General features: G+C 44.7%; 2 protein-coding genes across 2 annotated transcripts in view; one reads left to right on the top strand and one right to left on the bottom strand.

Annotated features, from left to right (window-relative positions):
* Positions 1-1,254: 1,254 nt before the first annotated feature.
* GNRH1 (gonadotropin releasing hormone 1) lies at positions 1,255-5,586 on the top strand. The gene is made up of 3 exons (XM_015427790.1): positions 1,255-1,386; positions 1,568-1,663; positions 5,545-5,586. Exons 1-3 carry the CDS (start codon positions 1,255-1,257, stop codon positions 5,584-5,586), a joined length of 270 nt encoding a protein of 89 aa, XP_015283276.1.
* Positions 5,587-11,294: 5,708 nt separating this feature from the next.
* The window catches only part of DOCK5 (dedicator of cytokinesis 5), a 178,144-nt gene continuing 169,642 nt past the window's right edge, over positions 11,295-19,796 (bottom strand). Inside the window, exons 48-52 of the mRNA XM_015427785.1 lie at positions 18,894-19,060; positions 17,281-17,458; positions 15,592-15,727; positions 14,301-14,416; positions 11,295-12,031 (exon numbers count right to left, since the gene is read on the bottom strand). Coding sequence (XP_015283271.1) covers positions 11,930-12,031; positions 14,301-14,416; positions 15,592-15,727; positions 17,281-17,458; positions 18,894-19,060 — 699 coding nt within the window. The 3' untranslated portion in view covers positions 11,295-11,929. The remainder of the gene's footprint in view (positions 12,032-14,300; positions 14,417-15,591; positions 15,728-17,280; positions 17,459-18,893; positions 19,061-19,796) is intronic.

Raw genomic sequence — 19,796 nt, 5'->3', positions numbered from 1 at the left:
AGATGGCAGAACAGAAAGATTTGAGGAAGGGTGAGACTTCAGTGGGCTATAATGCCATAGAGTTCACCTTCCAAAGTGGTCATTTTCTCCAGGGAAACTGACCTCTATCAGCTGGAGAGCAGTTGTAATCCTAGGAAATCTCCAGCCACCACCTGGCAGTTGACAACCCTATGACATATGCTAGACTGCTAAAACAAGGCTCAGTGGGAAGTTGATGTGGCAGTAAATCTGCTTCTAGGTCTATTTCTAGGTCAGTCCTGGTTACAACCAGTGCCATCCTAAGCAGAGTTATTACTACACTCTTCTGTATGTTTCTCTAAAGGTAAAGGTTCCCTTGCTCGAAAGCCAGTCGAATCCGACTCTAGGGTTGCGGTGCTCATATCCATTTCAAAGCCGAAGAGCCAGCGCTGTCCGAAGACGTTTCCGTGGTCATGTGGCCGGCATGACTAAACACCAAAGCGCACGGAACGCTGTTACCTTCCCACTGAAGTGGTACCTATTTATCTACTTGCAATTTCTTGCTTTTGAACTGCTAGGTTGGCAGGAGCTGGAACTAGAGATGGGAGCTCACTCCATCATGTGGCACCCGGGTCTCGAACTGCTGAACTACTGACCTTCCACAGCCTGCAGTTCAGCGTCTTAACCACTTGAGCCACCGCAGCACCTGTTTCTCTAGCAGAGACCCAAATTGGGCCCATTCAGTCCCACTAGCACATCTTTCTTGTGTAATAAACTCAGTCGGTGATATTTCAAAGAAATCTATTGCTTCATCGGGACATTTCAAAACTCTCGAAAGTTGTTGGGGCATCCAAGAATCCCCCGCTTCCCTAGAGAAATGGCAGAATCACCTGGGCTTGAATCTCTCTGTTGTACAATCTATTTTAACAAAAGGCCTCTGATGGGTTTTAGGGGAAAGATTAACTGCATTTATCAGCTAAAGACACTGGAGTCCCAATTGCTTGCTTCCTTTCAAGCGCTATCGTGACAATCAAAGGCTGCAATTACCATCAGCATGTGAGAGACAGAGATGGCCTCCTGTGAAGAAGGGGTTCATATAAAAGCACTGTGATGAGACCCATGAAGAAGTCACCGGAGAAGTCTTATTCCGTGCATTGCTCCTATCCCTGAATCAGGTAATGTACTCAAATTTATTGTATCTTTCATGTTCAATATTGTTTGAGAGGTTTCCATGCTTTTTTTGTCCATTTGTTTTGGATAAGCCTGTTCCTTTTCATCATTTGCAGGCTAAAGAAGATGGGGAGGGTGTTCACAAGCTTCCTTCTGTTGCTCGTATGTGGTGCAATTGGCTTCGCACAGCACTGGTCGTATGGCCTGCAACCAGGAGGAAAAAGAGATGCTGAAAACCTGATAGAATCTTTCCAAGAGGTAAACTTGCCGCGTCTGCAAACAGCCATCGCAATGGGTGTGTCTGTGCACACATACACCCATTACGATACCCAGGCCCAAAGTTAAACTGCATTTGTTGCTCAGCTCTATGCCCCCCTCCCCAATGACTAGGATACCTAGAATTTCATCTCCTTATCAAATACATTTTCCTGTTACGTAGATGGCAAATGAGATGGACAAACTGGGGGAGCTGCAGCATTTTGAATGCACCGCCACACATCAGCGCCCCACATTACGAGGACTTAAAGGAGCCTTAGTAAGTAAAATGGGTTTTGAAGTATTTTACTCTAATTTTTCTCTTAAAAGACTCAAGTGTTGTATAATTAATACAAATTATGCAAAGGTGTTCAAAAGCAATATCTGTATTTGAGATTCTTTTTTTGGGGGGGGTATTTGTGTGTGTGCATGCTTGTATGCCTGGAAGTCATGGTGACCCCTACTGGGGGCTTGGATGTTTTCCAGAGAGGTAGGCTGCTGCGGTGGCTCAAGTGGTTAAGACACTGAACTGCAGGCTGTGGAAGGTCAGTAGTTCAGCAGTTCGAGACCCGGGTGCCACAAGATGGCGTGAGCTCCCGTCTCTAGTTCCAGCTCCTGCCAACCTAGCAGTTCGAAAGCAAGAAATTGCAAGTAGATAAATAGGTACCACTTCGGTGGGAAGGTAACAGCGTTCTGTGCGCCTTGGTGTTTAGTCATGCCGGCCACTTGACCACGGAAACGTCTTCGGACAGCGCTGGCTCTTCGGCTTTGAAACGGAGATGAGCACCGCAACCCTAGAGTCGGATTCGACTGGCTTTCAAGCAAGGGAATCTTTACCTTTAGGCTGCCTCTGCGTCTCGAGCCCTGGTGTTCCTTAGAGATCTCCCTTCCAATTGCTTGCCAGGGTCCGAGATCTGATACGATCAGGCTTCTGAGATCTGATGAGAGCTATCCAGGTCAGGGCTTTGTATCTGGGATTCTTGAGGGAGCATCTCCTCCCCTTTGTTACCCTCCCTGCACTTTAAGATCAAGCAGTAACAACCTGTTACATGTGCCTATTAGTGTACAACAAGGGGGGAGAGTGCAAGGACTTGTGGGGGCCATTTCATTTCCCCTTCACCACTATTTCCTCTTTCCCTTCCCTGAAAGCCTCCAAGCCACTTCCCCTTTTCTCCTTCTTTCCCACCCACCCACCTACCTACCTTTATCTGGCCCCAATGTCTTCAGCTTTCTCTCCTACTCCTCCCCTGACAACCTCTCCCTGGAAAGAAAACTGTGGCTTCCTCCATGGCGCTGAACCCACAGGGATTTGGGGCAGGCACCTCAATTTCCCCTGTAGGCCCTCCCCAACTATTTCTTATTTTTCTCCTCATGGCAACCCCTATATCAATACCTTTCTATGCTTCCTTCCCACCTACCCATCAATTAGCCATTAACTCATCCCCCTCTTTAGGTTGTATTTATTTATTAATTTACACACAACCTTTGTCCACAGTGGGGAACAAAGCAGCTTACAGCGTTCTCCTCTCCTACATTTTATCCTCACAACAATCCTGTGATGAGGTTAGGCTGAGATTGGCCCAAGGTCACCCAGTGAGTTTCTATGGCAGAATGGGAATTTTAACTTGAGTCTGCCAGATCCTAGTCTGAACCTCTAACACTACACAACCCTGGCTTCTGTGGGGTGATAACTGTTTAGCAGTAGCAAGAAGCCCATCCTAGTGAGTCAAATAAGTCAGGTGATAGTGAATTGCCTGGTGGTTGCTGCCATGCCTGGCTTTGATGAGTCTTCCTCCAAAGGCCAAAATGGCCCTCCCCCAACTTTTATTGACAGAAACCAAGGCTGGAAGACTGGAGATAATGTTGTGGTTGCCTAGCAACAGCCACTGAGGTGTTCATTTCTTAAAGCTACTGGCACTACTTTTATTATTTTGGGTTTTTAAATCTCTGCTATGGGGAAGAAAGATGACATGGTATGGCCTGATCTCATCAGATCTTGGAAGCTAAGCTGGGTCAGTACTTGAATGGGGGACCACCAAGGGAAACTCTGTACAGAAAGGCAACAGAAAACAACTTCTGCTTCTCACTTGCCTTGAAAGCCCCTTGCTGGGGTCACTATGGGTGCGTTCAGACAGGGCGTTTCTGCTGGCATAAACGCGACCACACTTACCTCCATCTTCCGGATCCCTCCGTTGGACGCCCGCTCACACGCTGCGGGCGTTGGTGTTTGGTGTTTTTTTTTAAAGCACAGTTTGAGCATGCGCATAGGCAGCCATTCAGAGAATGGCGATCTTTGTGCATGCTCAAACCCCCCCCCCCCGATTATATTTAAACTTTAAAGGTAAGCACTTACCTTTAAAGTTTAAAGCCCAACCTGGCCTCCCTGTAGTCCCGGACTCCTCGGGGAAGTTAAACTAAGGGCTTTTTTTAAAAAAAACAAACGCTCAGGGCGAAGCTTCGCCCGAGCGCATATCGCTTAGTTTTTTTAAAAAATGGCGGGGGAAAGCCGGAAGCCTCAGGCTTCCGCCGGAAGTGTCTCTGCAATGGAGGAGAGCGATCAGACGCTGGGGTGTACCGTTTACAACCGTTGCACTCAGTTTACCACCACTTGGGACCTAGTGGCAGAGTGCAACCGTTTAAAGGGATTTACAACGGTTAGGGACGGGAGGCAGATGTTCACCGTGTGAACGCCCGTAAGTACACCGGTTGGAACCGGCACCCTAACCGTTGTAAATCCCCTGTCTGAATGCACCCTATGAGTCAGCTGTGGCTTGATGGCACTATAGACACACACACAATCCAATGCATTTTCTTTTACATTTCAGGTTTTTTTCTGCAAACCTGGGGCTTTTCTCAGGTTTGTAGAAAGGTCTGCCTTGTCTTTCTATGGCTCCTATCTCTGAATTTAAGTATCCACAGATGGGGCCATCTTGAGAATTAGATACATTGATTATGATGTGGAATTCAGAAGTCACACTAAACACTGCTGACATCCAAATGCCAGCCCCTCTACAAACCATGGGATTTTAGCAGAGTTCTGAAAGTTGCCAGTTGGTGCTTTTGGAATTTTGAGAAAGGGCAGAGGGCAACAAAATGCCCACCTTGGGGGACAAGACCATTTACCAAATGACTGCCACAGGTGTGTGTGGGGGAATCAATGACAAAATGTTGGGAAGTTCCGAGTCAGGTTCCTATGATGGGGGCATCGATTTCCAAATGGGCAGACCCAAAGGTGGATACTTCCTGGGTCTTCTGAAGCACCTCCTGCTCCAATGAGGATAGCCAGGATTAGCCTTTTACTTTGAAGAAGAGGCATTTTTAGGGGGAAAGTAAGTTGGTGCCAGGAAACACAGAGGGCACCATGATTCCCATAGACACTGTGGTGGGGATCACTGCCTTACAATAAGTTAGAAAAGGGGTAAAAAACTATATTGGGGAATAAAAAAAACTGTTCTCTAACCCCAGTTCTTCCTTCACCCCATAGCATAGTGAGGAAGAGATAATACTGTCCCCTCCCATGTTGTCCCACTCAGCTACATGAGCTAGATGAATGGATTTCTAGCCCCAAACCTCCATAGTCAAGTCAATTAAGCGGTTGTGGTAGACCCCTGAGGTTCAGGACTAGGTGAGCAGACCCCTACTTGTTTATCGCATTTTTCTAATTTATTTTAATTTTATTTAAAACATTTATTAGCCACCTCTTCCCCTTGTGGAACTCAAGGCAGCTTACAGTATAAACCTTTCCTTTGTAGAGCCAAAGGTAGTACACATGGGTTTCCCTGTCCCCTCCCTTGTTTTATCCTCACAATCAGTTTGAAAGATAGACTGGGCTAATAGGGAACAGGTGGCCTGAAGTCACCCGGTGAGTTTCATAGATGAATAGGGATTCAATCTTGGCTTCCCCAGTCCTGCTCTGACGTCCTAAGGGTGCTATCCTGGTTTTTCAGTTTCCAGTATTCATCAGTCTCATGTTAACAACACAGACTGGGTCAAGATTCTTCCCTAGCTTTCTAATATCTAATGTGTTAGAAGCTGATGACTAATCCTTGACAAAATACACTGAATATGATATGATGCTTGCGGATATCTGAAGTTTGAGTGTTTAATCTTTAAAAAAAAACCCTTTCTCCTCTAAAATTATACACATATTGTGCATTTCAGGCAAGTCTGATTGACAGGGAGGCTGGGCAAAAGAAGATTTAAATCTCCAGAAAGAAATGTATGAAGTTTAGCGACAAACTCCGACGTGTGTTTTGCTGTATAATGTGGAATGTGCAGGAGTATCTTGAGACTTGAATTTCATTTGAAAAAGGAACCATATTAATGGACTTCTTGTGTCTATATTAACTTTAATAAATATTATCAACATGAACCAATAGTCAATATTTAAAGTATGCACGCCAATATTTAGAGAACGTATACTCCACTACTCCCTTGAACTGTCCAATGTGGCTTACAACAAAAAAACTGAAGAAGTGAGCAGTGACTCACGAAGGCTCATCCCCTGCCACAAATTTTGTTAGTCTTTAAGGTGCTCCTGGACTCTTGCATTCTACTGCTACAGACAGACTAACACGGCTACCTACCCATCTCGATCTATCAATAAAGAATGTTAAAATCTTAAAATCACTTAAAGTACCATCTATAAAACTAACATACCAGACTTACTACAGATCAATCCAGAGCAGCATTTTTATCCCCTCCTTCCTCCAAGGAGCTCAGGGTGGCATGCATGGTTTTTCCTTCCCCCATTTTTATCCCCACACCATCCCTGTAATGTGTCAGGCCCCTACATGTCTGCCCTATATATTTACTGCAGAAGCAGCCTGAAAAATGCGAGTTTGCAATCTGAAACCTGATCAGCCACTAATCACAGATTTGGAGGGTGATTACTACACTGATAGCCCCGATACGCTGGTAGGGCTGGCACGGTAAATTCAGCCACTGTACCAGAATTTTTTTGGCAGCTCTACTTTCCTGCAACCGGTACCACATCTTCATGTATTTCCTCTTTATGGGTTACTATTACTCACTGGAGCAACACAGGAAAGAATCTACAGCCTTCTGCAGCCCAGCCACTCCATCCTCTGGTCCTTCCGGACTAGCGTAACAGGAAGATCAACTGCTGATGGAAGTACCAATATTACCCATGAGAGAGAAAGTGTATAGAGATGGAAATACATGGGGGGGGGGATCTAATAGAGGCAGACACTTTAAAATGAAACATCAGCATTCACAAAGACCACAGTAAAAAGTATGTAGGCATAATCAAACTTTTAATTTTAATTTACAGTTATAAAAATAAATAAGGCAAGTCAATCCGGCGAAACTGAAAATAGCTTTTAACTTAATTAATGTGGGACAAAAATGGGAAAACATTTAACACTCAGTTGCCATTACTATGTGCTTCAGATATTTTGGCCTTTTCTTCACACTCCAGAACACCCCTCAAAGGAGGTTCTCCACCTCCCAAAACAGCCTTCACGTGACAATATTACACATGATGCTGCTGTTTCAGTGGCATGACAAGTTGTTTATTTACTTCATATATATCCTGCCTTTCTCCCCAAGGGGGACCCAAAGCGGCTTACATCACTCTCTGCCCCTCCATTTTAGTCTCACAACCTATACACACAATGAATGTATTTAAGGAATGCAATGGGCTTTGGAATACAACCCAATGTGCGGCCTGCTGGCTCCACTGTACAACACAAGCATTCCAATCACATAGCAGAATTCCAAGCACAGAGGGGTGGGCCTTGTTCTTCCCCACCAGATCATCCAACTGCATGATACAGATTGCAACACAAAGACGAAAAGAGATTGAGCCTGCAGAGCATTGCAGATACATGGCCACACTATGGGCTTTCCGGTCTTTTCAACCTTTTGGCTTACCTGGTACCATATCAATGCTAAGGGTGGAATTCCTGCCCTAGTCCCCATACAGAGGGGGAGACAAGTGTAGCCTGATGAGATCACACTGGTGCAAGAAGTGGCCGAAGGGTCTGATACTCAATGCAGGGGCTGCGTCATCCTCCACTCTAAAGCCATTTCATCACCTTTAATAGGATTTGCATTTACCAATAGCCTGGGTTTGTTCTGACTTATACTCCTCCCAAGTTTCATTTGTTTCACCTCATTGTTATTAACTTGACTGACAGTCTACCCCATGTACATTTGCAAAAGTCTCCACTGAATATGCATACTGGAGAACCAGATGGGGTGGGGTGGGATGTTGCTTGGCTTGCAAGTCTCAGGGGAAATTACATTCCCATTCAGCATCATATCACTAATGACACAAAGGTGTAGTGCAAGATACCTAAAGCGTCCATCGTGAAAGAATGCACACAACCCTAAGCAAGTTGTGATGGTTCAAGGCCACTGTGATGCGTACCTACAAGAAAACCAACTCTTCTTACCTGCAAAGCAGGGACTTCCACAAGTGGCTGCCAATTTTATTTATTTAGTGCCTTTTATTCCATCTCTCTGAGGACCTCAGCATGGCATAAGCTGTCTCTTTCCATTTGATCCGAACCACCACCCTTTAAAATAGGTTAGGCTGAGAGACCGTGGCCAACCCAAGGTCACCCAGCAAGCTTCTTGGTATAGTGGAGATTTGGGAAGAAAGGGACATTACCCACCTTCTCATACCACTGTCCTATTGCACTGTCCTATTGCACTGTCAGTGCAATAAACACAACTTGGCAGAATACTATATTCTACATGTTTGGAGGCAGGGAATTCATCATGACCCTGTGTTTGTGGGTGACAAAGTGGCCAGGAGAGAAACATTTGCAAGGGAGAAGTGGCATTCCCTGGGTTTCTTCCACAAACCTGACTCCTGGATGCTTTTCCCCAGGGCAAGGTTTTGAGACATGCTCGCCCAAGGTTGTAGGGCAGGGGTGGCCAAACTGCAGTTCGGGAGCCGCACGTGGCTCTTTCAGAGTCTAATTTAATGTTAATGAAAAGCAAATTTGCATGTTTTTCAATAAAAAAACGTGTGTTTTTGTTCATGTCTTGCTGCTCTCAAACATCTGACGTTTATTCTGTGTGGCTGTTATGTTAAGCACGTTTGGCCACCCCTGGTGTAGGGGGAAAGTAGCTGGGACAGGGAGGAGGTTGCAGACAAGTACCTCGCTTCTCACTCAACACCTCTCCCCAGAAAAGCAAATATGGGGCAGAGGTCAGACCCAGGTTCAAAGTCTGACTCAGCCATGAAGCTCATTGGGTGACTTTGGGCCAAGCCTGACCCACCTCACAGCATTGCTGAGAGAGTAAAATGGAACAGGGGACAGGCACATAATCTGTCTTGAGAGCAATGCCAAAAAGACAGGATAAAAATGCAATCGGTAGGAAGGATATTTTGTAGATCAGCAGTAAAGGCTGGGTCGAGAGTCATTGCTGCCCCTGAACACGATCGTGCCCTGCCCTTACACCACTAACTGCAGAACTTGCCACAGGACTGCACTTGTACCCGATATGTGCCACGCAGTCTGTGCGCAGGCAAAATGCCATTCAAAAGTTGGTGATGGATTTGGGTTGAGAAACGTATTCAGGACACAGAACTTCTGTATCGTATGCACAATGTATGCACAGCCTGGGACAGCAGGAAAAAAGGTAGTTAACAAAGCCCAGAGGCTTTCAAGTCAAGAAGCATCCATCTCCAGGAATTTTAATGCAGAACTGGAAACATCTGCCATGCAACCAAAGAGGGAGATATGGCCAAAATGGCCAGGATGGTTCCCCAAGCTTCCCCCCAGAGGAAGAGAGCAGCACATAAGAGAGTTGCATGCACACTGAAACCGGCACAGATGGAGGCACATGTGATAAGTCTCCTGTGTGACTTTGAAAACATCTACAGCATGGTTTGTGATGTGAATCCAATATGACCCTCTAACGTAAGCAATCTGTTTTTTGAAGGCACCCAAGCAACAAGGGGAAGACAGAAATGGACTAGAAAAGAAGCCTCGATCGAACAAGGAGAAGGACTATTGTGATGAGATTGCCATCTTATGGACTTGAAAGCGTATCAAAATGCAGTGGGGAAGCTACTTTCTTTTGCAACCAGTGTGAAAAGCTGCTCCAGCTGTATTTTGTGTATCCTAAAAAAATCAGCTTTGCTCAGAATTAAGCAAATATGGGCACATATATTCAGACTGTACATGTTGCAATTTGGTTACGGGGAGAGCAGGAGGAAAGGAGTGGAGTTAGAATTAGGTGACACAAGAGAGTGGGTTCAAATCCCAACCAGACAAGGCCAGGGAGTTACACCATCTCTCCGTGTGGGCTTACACTGCAGGACTGTTGTGGCTGTAAGAGGATAAACTCCCATGCATGCCACCCTGGACTCCTTGGAAGAAGAGTTATGTGGCAAATGTAACAAATGAAAATGAATGTATAGCTGAGAGCAAAGAGAGGAATGAAAGCCAAAGTAAGAATGTGGTGATTAGCTAGAATTTTTGCAGTGGGCAAAGCAGACATCATGATAACCCGTAGGATGGAGAAAGTGTTGAGTGGCATACTCAAGGCCCAAGTGATGGCCTGTGGGTAGCCTCTTAGTTCAAGTCAAGTCAGCTTGAATGACTTGAGGTGCTGAAGCTGAGAAACATACAAAGCTCTTTGGAAAAGAAGGGCCGAGTTCAGTAAACTGACAGCCTCGTGAAGCTGAGCGGCCCAAATTACTGCTGGTGGTTTTTCGACAAAAGTTAAGGAAGGGCAAACACTGTAAACGCACAGCCTTCTCTCAACAGGACAAACAACAACAAATTATGATTCTCCTCTTACAGTGATTCTCCCTGAACACTGATTTGAAAAACGATAGTGAGATTTCACGACCAAAACTTGGTGAAAGTCTTCTGATGTACTCTTGAGAATGTGGACATGGAAAGGAGATGACCAACACAACCAGTTGCTAAGAAGCTCTGACAAAGGATGTCTAAATAGATATTGCTGGAAAATAGTGGCTTGCTAAATAGTTTACATTGGAACCCAAACCTAAATGGCTGTGAATGAAGTTGTCCAACCACCTGGATTACTTTTCAAATGTTTCTGAGTCCTAAGTGGACTGAACCCCGAGCTTTTGGTATGAAAGGAGGAAATACAGAGACATTATTTTACAAGAGACTTAACAAGAGCAAAAGCAGTACAGATTTAGAAAATGACGCAGGTATGTACATTTGAAGGTCAGTGAAGAGTTCCGTTGGACATCTTAGTGGCTGACTGGTCTTGGATTATGGATGTCGGTTTGGGAGGTCAAGCAGCACCATTGTACGAAAGTTGTCCTCTAAATGAACTATTCACAATGATAATTACACCAGTACGTCAGTCTTGTAAGGCAAACAGCTATTATGTAAAAATATACATCAAAAGAATTTAAGTGGAATGAAGCCGTAGTAGTGTACTTAACCCTGTGTGTGTGCAAAGTTCAGATAGCTATAAAACAATTGATGAATCCACAGAAAGAATGACGGCAAAGTCTTGAGAAAGAAACAACAAGCTGGTCCAAGCACAGGTAGTATTGTCCTCCTCTGCAGCAACAGATGTCCAGCAAAACCCTCAGGAGCCTTCTGTTGCTATATACTGATGCTCTTGCCAAAGCCAAGTACCTAGGCACAGAATTTGCTTTCTCTGGTCAGGGATAGGAGAGGGCCACTGGTTGAAGATGCGGGGTATAACTTTCAGGTTAGGCTTCCCAAACCCAGTGATTTGATTGGATGCTGGAACCTGAAGGTAAACAAGGAGAAGGCACTATTCTGTTGAACAGCCAAAGGCAAGTGACCAGGCTCCTAACATTTATACTAAGGCCGGCCAATTCAACGGTGTCTTCCCGCCTGCCTGCCAGTCACAGAGGCCAATCTTGCACACTCAGATTCCCTTCTGTGCTTTGAATCTGAGCACAAAAAGGTAACAGTAGCTCACCAGACCGAGTCCAAAACTCAGACCTGGAGGTTGCCAGGTCAAGCCCCAGTCCTTAGCCAAACTGAGCACATCTTCTAAATCTCTGCAGGTTGCTTTTAGGAAACTGCAGTTGGTTTTGTTCTCTGCAGATTCATGGCCTATCTATTCCAGGTCTCTTTTGCTGGGGCAGGTATGAATTCTTTATGCAAATCCGGTGCAGCAGTGTAGAGATCAAAGGCCACCTTAACACTCTTTAGAACGCCAGGCTGAACCTCTATGGTGGGCAGCGCAAGGATTCTTCACACCCCTGCTGTTTTACTGGCAGCATGAAAACTCCAAAGGACCGGAATCACCAAGCTCATGCTATGAAATGTTTTGAGTTAGCTGAACGCTTTGCAGCTCTGACGTGAGGAAGACCAGAGTGTCTTAAATGTGCAAACAAGGAAAGTCAGAAGCTTGGAAACTGTCGTGGTTTAAATGACGTATTTTGGCATGGCGTAAAGAAACCGCAGAGAATGGAGCAGAGGTTGGAATCATTTTGTCCTTTCATCTGGAGGAAAATCACTGGGACATGCATGGCACATATTTACAAACAGGACAGCAGGCATTTTGTTCAAGGTGCAAGAGAGCTGAGGCTGGCATGGAAGTCTCACTGAAGTCCCTGCTCTGAAGAAAGGACACTGGATTTCCTTGCTTTTGGAGGAGGAGGGGGAGGCCTGACTTCCCGCCTGCTGGGTAATGGTGGCGCAATCTGGAATAAGGCAAACACATATACACACCATCAGTATGGTAAAGCCACCATACTGGCTTTATTTTGACGTCCAATGTCTGATTCACAGGATCAGAACTGGAACACTTCTTGTTGCAGTTTGAACTGATTTAAATGGGTTTTTTTTTAATCAACTAAAGAAAGCACCCTGATTCACCAGCCAACACACACACACACACACACACACACATATTTAAAAACACATTTTTAATATAAAAAACTGCCAACAAAGGCATTGTATCCTGTGTTAAATAAGCACTTGGAATTCCTCTTTTAAGGTCTGGTCAAGGCACATGGTGGAATGAGGTGGCAGAATGCTGAGGTGGCAGACTGGATTGTACCACTTAAGACTTCAGGTGAGGGATGCTATTGTTCACAGCTCCCTTACATTAAGGATTCCCTGTCAATGGAAAACCAACACAGCATAAAAGGGATGGGGCTAGACCCTTTCTCCTGGGTGTGTTAATTTTTAGTTTGTTGTAAGTCTTTACAGGGGTGAAAATGTAAAAACTTGTTTTCCCCATCTACAGTCTGAAGTGGTACAGCTTTCCTGCTGCATGGGTAGACCAGGCCTACCTAAGATGCCATGTGCGGTCACTCTCTCTCTCCCTCTCTCTCACACACACCCCCGATCTGAAAAAGCCATTTGCTTTTACTTATTTTCAAATTGATGTAAATTGTCATGGAATAGTCAATTGATATTATTTTTTTCCATACGGACTAAGATTTCTTTAACTGGGGATACCACTTCCATCACAACATTTCATGCTCACAAAGAGATCATGCATGTGCTTCCCAACAGCATAGTTATTATTTATGTATTCACAACATTTCTATGCCTTCTTCTAACACAGTCCTTTAGGCAGCTCATAATATGATGAAGTCAAAAATAAAACCAAAAGCATTAATCAAATTCAAGTAAAACCTGCAGTGACGTCAGCATCAGCAGCACAGCAAATATTTAAACCACCAAAGAGAATGAGGGGGGGAAGCCTCCCCCCCACCCCTGATGATTATTAGCTGATGACAAAGGCAATAGGTGAAACAATACAGGGAGGGAGTTTCTGCACATGATGCCACGCCAAAGAAGGCCCTGTCTAATAGCCACCTGCCTCACCTTATAAGGTGGTGGCACAAAAAGCAGCCAGGTGGGCTATATCTGCAGAACGGAGACATCAGGTTGGAATTTCAAGGCCTGAGGCTGGGCACTAAGCTCTCTGGAACTGCAGGGGCTCTTCTCCTTTTCTTTAAATTTTTATTTTATTTTATACATCTACATATATACAATAGGAATGTAAGACCCACATTGCTACAGAGATAAAACCTGTGTTGATTGCACTAATTTATTCTACATAATTTTAGATTATTACATCATAAAATTATCTACAAGTATTTCACTCCTAATTGAGGCTGCCAAAAGATGCCTTGGAACTATTTTTTTTTAAAGCAGCAAGTCACTATGCAGGTCTAGGAGGGAAGCCCACAGCGACCAGGGGACTGAGCTGCAAATCAGGAAGATGAAAGTTTCAAGTCGCATGTCAGTCACGGCTCAGTGGGTGATCTTGAGCAAGCCCCTCTCTCCCTACCTGCCCTTCCTCAAGGAGGAATATGTGGTTCTTTTGTGTTCCACTTTATTTTGCAACAACCTCATGAGGGAGATTAGTCCGAGAGAGAAAGTGACTGGCCCACAGTCACCCACAGAGAGCTTCATGGCTGAGTGGGAATTTGAACTTAGGTCTCCCCGCTCCTAATCCAGCATTTTAATCATTGCGCCGTCCTGGCTTTCACGCTCAGCCTCCACGATCTGCAGTGTGGGCATAGCAATAGTGACCTGCTTTACAGGGTTGTGATAAAGACTGCAAGATAGTGCAAGAAGTGCTACGACGACTCAGAAAGTGCTACATCAAATGCTAAGATTTATTATAACAACCTCAGGGATAAGTTGTACTCTAAACATCAACTACATGGGCAGAGGGGGGGGAGTGTCAACACGAGACTCCCTTTTTCACCAGCAACTTCACCATCACAGTAAGCAGATTTTGCCTAAGCAGGAAAAAAGTAGAACTTTATATTACAGTCTCCTTTGAATGGAAAACTTTTCAAAATTCTCTAGTGGTTTCAGGAAATGAGCCAGTGAACGGAACAGACAGCTTCTAAACAGCACCACCCTACCAAAACCACTGGGAAAATGGCCCTGGTGCCGCTTTCTCAAGCAAGAGGATCAAAATCATGTCACTTTCCATTTCCTTACCTCCGTGGAGTTCCTCCCGTTGCTGTTCTCATAGGGTTTGCACTTGGGTGGAGGCGGGGGTGGAGGGTTCTGTGCATTCATGACTACTAATCCATCTGCTTGCAAAGATGGAACACCTAAGGAAGAAAAGGAGAAGAAAAATAAAGGTTTTTATGGTTAAAATAGACAGTGGGAAATATGGGGTATGGATGGAAACAACATACGAGAGTGACCACGCAATATTAAAATGTTAACATGTAAACACACCATTTTTAGCAGGTGGCTGTGAACAGATGGGTCAGTTTGGAAGCCCGCTTGCAATTCCCCAGACTGAAATGTCTCTGAAGTCTTGGCTCTGCTCATCAAATGAACCTAAGCACATGTGAAAAATGCACACCGGGGACAATAGAAAATGAAATCCAGAATGACACTACAAATGTCCGGAGGGGATTTCTCTCTCATCAGACTTTGTCTGAAGTCTTTTCTTGGACTACCTCCTAGTGATGGGATAAGAGAATCAGCCCTGTTTCAAGCAGGGAATGGGCAAGCGCAAGACTGTCTGACGGTCCTCATGTCACACCTAGACCTATCTCAAAGACTGTGTATCGTGTTAGGCCTTTAGTGCATTAACTTGGTGAGTGCAAAGTGAGAGATGGATGGGGCTCGCCTCTGACCTCACACTGGACTTCAGATGCCAGGAAGCAGTAATACTGTTTCTTGATCTCCTCTAAAACCCAGTGTGATATAAAATTGAGCCATCAGCTTTTCTTACAAGCTTGGAAGAAAGATGGGGGGGGGGGCACATGCAAGTAAGTCCTGCTGGGCTCTGAAGCAAAGAAAAGTCTCACAGTTCCAAAAAGTTTCCAAAGTCCAGCAGGTGATCAGTCTACTCATCGAGCTTCAGAAGTGCTCACAGTAAGGTGGTGGGAGGCACAATTTCCCATTCTTCTCTTGATTGTAGGTGGATCTTCCCAATCCACCATAACCATCAGTTTCCAGACTTTTCCAGGAGGGCCATGGATCTGCTGGCCAGGCTCTACAGATTATTACTTATTTTGAAAACTCTGGTTATACAAAGGAGGGGAGAGCTAAGAGTCTCTTTTCTACTACCATGCTGGAGATCCAGCTACAGGTAAGGTTTCTAGCCTTCACCATTTCTGAGAAAGCAGAATGGCAAAACTTTTCTAAAGGTCTCTCGTTGTACAAAATTGTATCTTGAAATTGGATCAAGGCCATAAGCAATTCTCCCCCCCCCCAAAAAAAAAAAAATCCCACAAGTTTTGTTTGAAAGGAAAGAAACTGCATAGCTCACTTTGTGTTCTTGGAGTTTTTGGAGTAATTGGTGGTGGGCTGAGAGGCGTGTCCTGCTGGAGTGATGAAGCCTGAAGCAGTGTCAGTCTGCTTTCCCCCAGCTGGAGACTCTTTGGCCTTGCTTTCCCCAACAAATTCTGAAACACACAGATCAAACAGAAGACTTTACTGAAGGTGCTACAGATGCTGAAAACATAACAATCCACAGTTGTCAGAAAAACTTTGCTTGAAGGTCCAGCATGGACCCAAGTGTTGCATGATGTCAAACTGGATCCAGGAAGGTTTCATGAGAAGCTGCATGTTTCTGCACCATATACAGATGTGGCTTATATGTGCAAATTCTACTTCTGAAGTTCCTCATGTGCATTTGGTATCTGTCTGAGAGCTGCTTTAGATCCCTTCAGGGAGAAAGCCAGCACACAAATGATGTAAATAGAACACAGGAGAGGGGCCATTGCTCAGTGGCAGAATGCATGCTTTGCATGAAGAAGGTCCCAAATTCAATCCATTACACCTCCAGGAACTCGAACAGCAGGGCTGGGACCCACCCTCTATGCCTGAGACCCGGGAGAGTCACTACCAGTCAGAGGAGACACCACTGAACATCATGGACCAAGGGTTTGACTTGGTCTAAGGCAGTTGTGTATGTACCGTCAGGGCTATTTTTGGGCAGGAACGCACAGGAACGGAGTTCTGGCTGGCTCCCAAGTTGGCCACACCCAGCAGGAACTCATTAGCATAACAGGCCACACCCAACAGCAGGAACTCATTAGGGTTGGCTACAATAGGGGTGTGTGGCCTAACATGCAAAGGAGTTCCTGCTCCAAAAAAAGCCCTGGGCTTTGACAACAAACAAGGTCAACAGAATAAGAAGCAAAAGGTGGGTGTGGCTGGATGACCACACTTCTGGTAGTGCGGGGGTGTGGCATAATATGCTAATGAGCTGTGCTGTCATGGGTGTGGCCTAATATGCTAATGAGTTCCTGCTGTTGGGTATGACCTATTATGCTAATGAGTTTCTGCTGGGCTTTTTCTACAAAAAAAGTCCCGTGTACCGTGAAAGACCAAAAACAGCAGAGATGTGATTCAGCTGCATCTCTCTTTTTCAGCACAAAATCCATCCAGATTCTGATTAGGATTGAGACCTAGTTCCCAATGAAGGCATGTTGTATTTGTGCTATAACACTTCAAGTGGAGGTGCACATGACTGAATGCTCCTGCACAGAGTCCTTTGTAAACAGAAAGCTAGTATGTCTGGTAGATGAGCTCCAGCCTTCCTTGTCTATGTACAAAGAGTATTCTTTTGCATGAAGGAACATTCAGCCTTGTAAGCCTGAATTTGCAATTGAAGGTGGCACAGTCTGGACAACGTCTCAGTGAGCATTTCGTTGAAGTCTGACACTGGGCTTTTGCTCGGCTCCGGGAACATCGGGATATTTAAGAATGATATCCAAGTGTTGCTCCCCAGTTGAAACCTGGTAATATTCATTTGCAGCTGGAGCCTTCATGGGCTTAGAGGTGGGTCAACGGCAGCCAAGAAAATTAAGGCAAAGTTGATTTATGTGTAGTGACCAAGACGTCTGGTATTTGAACCCTCCCCAGCATTTTCAAAAAGAATCAAGCAACTACAAGAAAAAAAAAGAGATGGATGTTCCCATAGGGAATTTCACTACTGTAACTCATTTATTACCATTTTGGACGCCAGCTCAGCCTCTGGCTCCTTCTCCACAATGACCTGCGATTTGCTGATGCTCCATTCCTTCCGCTTGAATTTATTAATCCGGTTCTCACCATCGTCTTTGGCAGAGAGTTCTTCTGTCCTGGAGGCTGCTGAAATCCTCCTTTCCATAAGAGGCTCAAGAATGGATCTGAAACCCACATGGGAAGACACACAGGGAGGGTGACCCCCGGCCCCTCTCACCAGCTTGCGAACAGCTCATAAATGTCTACTTATGTAGATGAAATATTGTGAAAACAGGAGACAAATCTTCCAAGGGAAGGGAAAGTGCTATTCCAAACCTAAGGCCCCACAGCAAACTACAGATTCAAGCACTCTGGCCAAAAAGTGACACTCCTGACCCAACTGATGAGAGGCCCTGTAGGCTCTCCTGCCAGTCAGCCCTTTCCACTGCTGGTTTCCCCCACCCTTTGCTTGAAGGACCGACAATGAGGTCTGCCTCCTGATGTGACGAATCTTGTCACCAGCCAGGCTTTGTATCTACTGGGTCCAATCTTGTACTAGGGAGGTAGATTTCTGAAATGAGGAAGTAAGAATCCCGCCATGCCCCCCCCCCCCAGGTTCCATGATTTGCCACCATCACTACAAACCAAAGCTGCAGGAAGTTATTACTGATGTCTGCCTCTGTCCCTATGTTGTATTTGCTGGTCTGACGCTACTGGGGACTGCTGCTAGGTCCCCCTGGAAGAAAGGGTCACTCTTGCCCTTCCTTGACTTGCTTCCACCACAGTTTGATGAGAACAGAGTTTGACAGCCACAACAATCTCATTATGTTGATCTGGGCTGTGTCGACTGCTGATGTCAGGTTATGCAGATTCTCATGTGTATTTGTGATGCCCTTAAGCTTAATTTCTCAGTGAGAAATGCTGACGCTCTAACCTGCCTGGAAGCTAATGCTTGCTGCTAATCCACAGGTTGCTGCTTAGTGGTGAAAGAAAGACACTCTGTCCATGCCAAGATATAGTCTCTTTTTCTGTATGACTTTATGTCTTCCAGGGCAGAGCCCTGACACTGGCAACATGCTCTAGTCATAATCCCTGGCTCACCTGCTGACTTCTTATATGCCCTTTGTGCACAGCTAACCTTTCTTTTGAATAGGAACACATGGAATTATGGAGAACTTTATTCTTTATCCAGGACATGGTAGATCTCAGTGGGAGGCTGCATTCAGAGACAAGCTCTCCACTTTGTGGAGAACTTTCTGTATGAAAATAATAACTTGAGGACCTGGCCCTGGACCTTCTTCAGCTCCTGCTCTCCTCTCAGCTTATTTTCTAAACACTCAGTGTGTCCCAGAATCCTCAGCATCAGTCCCTACTACAGCCAATTTACTATATAGACAACATTCTTGCTCCCCTCCCACTCTAAGGAGCTCAGAACAGAATACACGCTTCTCTCTTTCTCCATTTTACCCTCACAACAATTCTCTGGTTAGGCAGCAAGGGAGTGACTGGGCCAAGGTCTCTCAGTGAGCTCATGTCTGAGCAGAGATCTGAAGTCTGATCTCTCCCCACTCCAACACTGTACTCACTTTGCCACTGGTTCTCGTAATGGACTTCACTCACCCATCTGATCCTGGCCTGGAGGAGGTACTGTCTGATGAGGTAGATGATGTCGATCCGACGGAGGAAGTCACAGAGGTAATTGAGAGCCTTCTCAACGTGGAAGACATGATGTATGGCAAAACCACTGATCCAGACCTGCTCTGCTTTCTCTCAGTCAGTGAGGAAGGCTGAGGGTCAAATTTAAAGAGGGAAATGAAAAATCTTGAACTTTTTAAAAAAAAGAAGAGCAGACAAAGGGGCTTATTTTTTCATATGCTACAGATGTTCCTCAACAAAATGACATCAGCCAGCAGGAAACATGAGTTTGATATCTGCTTTTCATATATTATCAACTGGTATCCCGGTATGCATTATTTTAATGTCATTTATTGTTTATTTTAGGAAAATGGCAGGGGTACAGAAAAGGGAAAAAAGAAAAAGTTATACTACATAATTACATTTATCAAAGACAATAATATAGTACATAATTTTGGGAAACTCCGTTTCATGATTTTATAATTATTTCAGTTTTTTAGTTGACTGTGTCATCTTCTGTTTCTGAATTTAATGCTGTATATGCTATTAAAGGTTTATTGATTGATTGATTGAATATAGTACATAATATATAGGAGAATATTTTCCCTTTTATCCTCTTCATTGTAATTTTAAAGATATTATCTATAAAATACAATAGTTTTTATTTCTGTTGGGGTACAATTCTATTCATCAATTAAGTTTTAAGTTTCAAACTTCATAACTAATCTATTTTGCCTACAACGCTGGTTTCATCATGATTATGTATTCAATTTAACATATTTTCACAACTTCTACATATTCATTAGAACTATTAATAGATAAGTAGTATAGTAAAGGCAAAGGTTCCCTTGCTCGAAACCCAGTCAAATCCAACTCTAGGGTTGCGGT

The sequence above is a fragment of the Gekko japonicus genome, unplaced genomic scaffold (genome assembly GCF_001447785.1).
Source record: "Gekko japonicus isolate JY-2015 unplaced genomic scaffold, Gekko_japonicus_V1.1 scaffold498, whole genome shotgun sequence".
Lineage (NCBI taxonomy): Eukaryota > Metazoa > Chordata > Lepidosauria > Squamata > Gekkonidae > Gekko > Gekko japonicus.
The sequence above is the reverse complement of the archived record's forward strand: the minus strand, read 5'-3'. Positions and strand labels throughout refer to the sequence as shown.

Bases quoted from the DNA above. Each gene is read 5' to 3' on its own strand.
- GNRH1 (XM_015427790.1), top strand. From the start codon at position 1,255: ATGGGGAGGGTGTTCACAAGCTTCCTTCTGTTGCTCGTATGTGGTGCA. The intron at 1,387-1,567 runs GTAAACTTGCCG...CCTGTTACGTAG, and splicing joins TGATAGAATCTTTCCAAGAG to ATGGCAAATGAGATGGACAA. The intron at 1,664-5,544 runs GTAAGTAAAATG...TGTGCATTTCAG, and splicing joins GAGGACTTAAAGGAGCCTTA to GCAAGTCTGATTGACAGGGA.